At 38.2% G+C, this 4,008-nt stretch overlaps 1 protein-coding gene across 1 annotated transcript; it reads right to left on the bottom strand.

The window, feature by feature from the left end:
• Nucleotides 1-1,344: 1,344 nt before the first annotated feature.
• On the bottom strand, nt 1,345-2,641 carry LOC116930553. The gene is made up of 5 exons (XM_045178702.1): nt 2,574-2,641; nt 2,290-2,513; nt 2,061-2,215; nt 1,900-1,995; nt 1,345-1,614 (listed from the first exon to the last, which is right to left on the bottom strand). Exons 1-5 carry the CDS (start codon nt 2,639-2,641, stop codon nt 1,381-1,383), a joined length of 777 nt encoding a protein of 258 aa, XP_045034637.1. The 3' UTR covers nt 1,345-1,380.
• Between the last annotated feature and the right edge of the window lie 1,367 nt (nt 2,642-4,008).

Here is a 4,008-nt window from a genome sequence, read left to right as displayed (position 1 = left end):
AAAAGTGATCGATTGATGATTGACGTCGATCAAATCGATCGTCTGAATTTTTCCTCTTGTATTTTGATATGAAAGAGTAAACCAAATACACAAAGTGAAACATTGTTATTTTCTGTTGTTTCCACATGTTTTTGACGGTTGATTGCCCCATTCACGGCAACAAGCCCCAATCAGCTTTAAGAAAACCAACATTTCAAAATTTAAACCAGAGAGATTACATCTTTTTGCTGTGAAAATGAGTCCTGCTGTGCTAAACAATCTTTCGCAGGCAGCTGAAGATGGCAGGCCACTGTTGTATTCTCTGGTAGAAGAAAATAAAACAAGCATAAATATATTTGATAATTTGGCATGACAGCTTGTAACTATTACTTGTAAATCATCCTGATGTTGGGAAAACGATCTAACAAAGAGATGCCCTGTGAATCCTCTGTAAGATATTTCTCGACTTCGTCGATTTCAGTTGACGGCCTCCGATTGTATCCATCAAGGAAGCGCTTCTTTTTCGGTGATTCATTGTTTTTGGATGTTAATTGTAGAAGATCTATTGAATTACCAACATAAAAAAGAAGTGTTATATTATGGGAAAGTGTAAGCAGCGTAGTCGCGTAGACTATGTTAAACATTGAAAGAAATTGCGGACTAGACAAGTAATTTGACAAATCAAAACACATATCTAACTTACGTAGGCTGACTGCAGTGACTGGTCTTCACACGTCAAACTGCTCCTTTGAGTAATAAAGTATACGCAGCTTTGGAATCGTCTTCAGCCCATACCATTTTGAACATTAGGTCAGAGATACTTGCCATTATTAAAGGATGCTTGTTCATTAAGTGATTAAATCTGGCGTGTAATCCGCCAAGAACGGCAAAAACAATGGGACCGCAGTGATGAATAGTGGGATCAATTGAAAACTCTTCAATTTTTTCCACAAGTAGCTTAATTGTGGGTATAACACATCCTATACTCATATTTTCTTCATTCTGCAGAACATCGAGTGCTTGAGTAAACGGTTCCATTATACGAACGTATTCTCCAATAAATTCCTTTTCTGACTGCGTTAAGGGAATCAATCCAAAGTGACGAAATGTTTCTCCTAGCTCCGTACTTTTCGTGTTAGAAAATTTGAGTACACAGTTCATGGCGTCGTAGAAAGCATTCCATCTTGTTTGATTGTACAAGATGAAAAGTGAGCCTAGTTTTTCTTTGATGGTATTAGAGGCCAAGGAACTTCGAGATTGCTTATTCCAAATTTTCTGCAATTTTCTATCAACTTGTTTTTTCAGTTTGTTGAAGGTCACATTCGTTATTTTAGAAATATCTGTAGTTGCTATTAGATTCAGGAGATGACATGGACACTTAACGTGATAAGGCAATTTGATTCATTCTCGGCATTCATTTTCCGTTTCAGAATCTGCATCTTCATTTTCCACTAATATTTGTTCTTGTGCATGTTCTTGAAAGATTTGATCTAAGTCTATGTAGACAACGTCATCGTCATTCTCACAATCTTCGTCGTCATAATTTTGCAAATCGTCTTGATCCTCAGTCAGTTCATTCCCTCCGAATACTTTAAAAGCTTTGAGGAAGTTAGAGCCACTGTCAGTTATCATTACATTGACCTTGTCAATAATATTGAATTCTTTGTGAACATCATTGATTACTTTTGCAATCACGTCGAACGTGTGTCTGTCTTTTACTCGGCAAATCGCTAGGCAAGCACTGCGTCTCTTTAAATCGTCCCCTTTCCAGTGGACTGTCATCCCTAAGTAGCTCCTACGATGAGCTGTCCACATGTCAGCGGTGGTACACACATCAGTTGCGTTTTCCAGGGCCAAGCAGAGTGCAGTTTTCGAATTTGAAAAGTTTCGCTTCAGTTTTTCGGTAAAGAACATTCTCTTTTTTATTTTCAACTTTCCAACAAGGCCTCCCATGAGCCCGAGAAAACCTTCTTTCTCAACTATCCTTAAAGCATTCATGTCGCTTACAATAAAATCCTAAGAATAAAATTACGATTACTTTCTTGGAGGTTAACTTTAAATCATGAGAGAATGACTATTACCATAATTTTGTCGTCCAAGTCGGCTTGAGTAACAATGGGCTTAGAGGTCGATGGCTCTTTTGTGTTAACCAAATGTTTGTCAATTACTGTCTGAGCACCAAACACATCTTTCCCTGAATCGCGACGTTTTTTTAACAAACTCTGAGTTTTGTGTTCTTCAATTTTTGAATTTAAGTCGGGCAATCTTAATTTGTGGAAAGACTTTGAAAATAACAATTATTATTTGTACGTACAGTTGTAGAAAGTAAAAGAGCATTTAAATGTAAATCTACCTCAACATGTCTGCGAACATTATGAAGAGTTGTGTGGTTCACTGTAACGGTTTTGTTTAAACAACCCATCAAGCACTTGTAAATCGTAGATTTATCTGTACTGCTAACTTTTTCAACGTACTCTGGTGGGACAAATACTACATATTTCTTCTTTTCTGCCAGTGCAGGTTGACTCTCAGTTCTGAAGTGGAAATTGAAAATGTAATATATTTTCTTTAGGATACAACATTTCATTACTTACAAATCAATGGTAGGCGTAGGCCTACGCCTATCATCTTTTGACGTTGAAGGCCTCACGTCCACACTCATCTCGCAATCGTTAAATTCGTTACTTATGCAGTATTAAAAGATTTGACTATGTGCTATGTCTAGAATCTAGAATAAACTGAATATTACTGCAAGTCTGCAACACGTGAAGTTGCATAAATTCACGTCGTCTGAAAAAGCAGACAAATTAAAAAAAAATTATCAACCTAGGTGGCACAAAATTCGTCTTGATCGAGAAATATCTCGATCATGTGACCCTTTCGATCTCGATCTCGATCTCGATAACCTGCTGTGATCAATTCGATCACCTCGATCAGGGAAAATTGATCGATCGATCCTTCGATCTCGATCATTTCCATCGATCGCGGCAACTCTGCCTGCATCAGAAACGATCGTCTTCTGAAAAACAAGTTCTGAAAACCTTTGCAAGTTTGAGCAAATAATTAGTTCATACAGAAATCTTTCTTCTTTAATTCGCTATTGCGTGTTGCAGACCAAAATCATTATTTACGAGTAATGGCAAGGGAATTGGCTGACATTAAAGCCGAACAAGGGGATTGGCGCCGGCTTTTGTTTAGCAACCAATCTTTGGGGGGCATTGAAGAAAACAACGGGGAAAGCCGCCATCCTGCCTTTCAAAAGCACGTCAGTCTTCCCTTGAAAACGAAAGCAGACTTCAAACATTTTGAGGAGGAAGAATAGCTGAAACCTGACGTCCGAAACCATGTTGTGGGTCCCAACTAAAATTATACAGCTTTAGACAGTTGCCTGGTTTCCACCAAGTGCAAAGACGTTGCATAGGAAGGCGACTTGTGGGGAGATTATGGATTTGCGGCTCTCCGTTTCTGTTATTTCGCATGGTAATTCCTATGTCATAGCGCGGGTCACACTCCGTTCCTATGTTGGGTGTTTGAAAATAGGAACGTCTTATGTACTTATTATGTCCCCCCTGTTATATTTTGAACTAGCCTTAATTCCCCAACGACATCTACATTCTGTCGGTCGTCTGGTTCTTCGTTCGCCAACGTCTTTAAAATTTTTTTACTACACCTTCAGAGGAAAATTGTCCTTTTCCCTCTTTAGTTTTTCAACTCTGAAGGTTTTGTTTGGGTAAATGTCCTGTTGATGTGTTATGAGTTGCCGTAGCGAAACCTTTGGGAATTTATTGATTCTCTTAAATATCGCACTTACATGCGTTATGGATATTTAGAGCATTAAAATGCCAGTATTTGAAAAGCGTAAAAATGATAACCTTTCCCTTCTCTATTTGAAAATAAAACTTGGTGCACTTAATCGAACTTTTAGTTGAAACGCTTTTTGCTGCATCCTGAATCTATCGATATCCATCTCTTCACCAGCCTATGGTGGCTTTTGGTGCCCATTCATGTAGGAAAACCAAGGAGTTTCAT

The sequence above is a fragment of the Daphnia magna genome, linkage group LG9 (assembly GCF_020631705.1).
Source record: "Daphnia magna isolate NIES linkage group LG9, ASM2063170v1.1, whole genome shotgun sequence".
In the NCBI taxonomy this organism is placed as follows: domain Eukaryota; kingdom Metazoa; phylum Arthropoda; class Branchiopoda; order Diplostraca; family Daphniidae; genus Daphnia; species Daphnia magna.
This window is presented reverse-complemented; position numbering and strand designations above follow the sequence as displayed.

Excerpts from the sequence above, each read along its gene's own strand:
- LOC116930553 (XM_045178702.1), bottom strand. The coding sequence starts at position 2,641 with ATGAGTGTGGACGTGAGGCCTTCAACGTCAAAAGATGATAGGCGTAGG. Across the intron at positions 2,514-2,573 it reads CCTACGCCTACCATTGATTT|AACTGAGAGTCAACCTGCAC; the intron begins GTAAGTAATGAA and ends TTTCCACTTCAG. Across the intron at positions 2,216-2,289 it reads TTTACTTTCTACAACTGTAC|AACACAAAACTCAGAGTTTG; the intron begins GTACAAATAATA and ends CAAAAATTGAAG.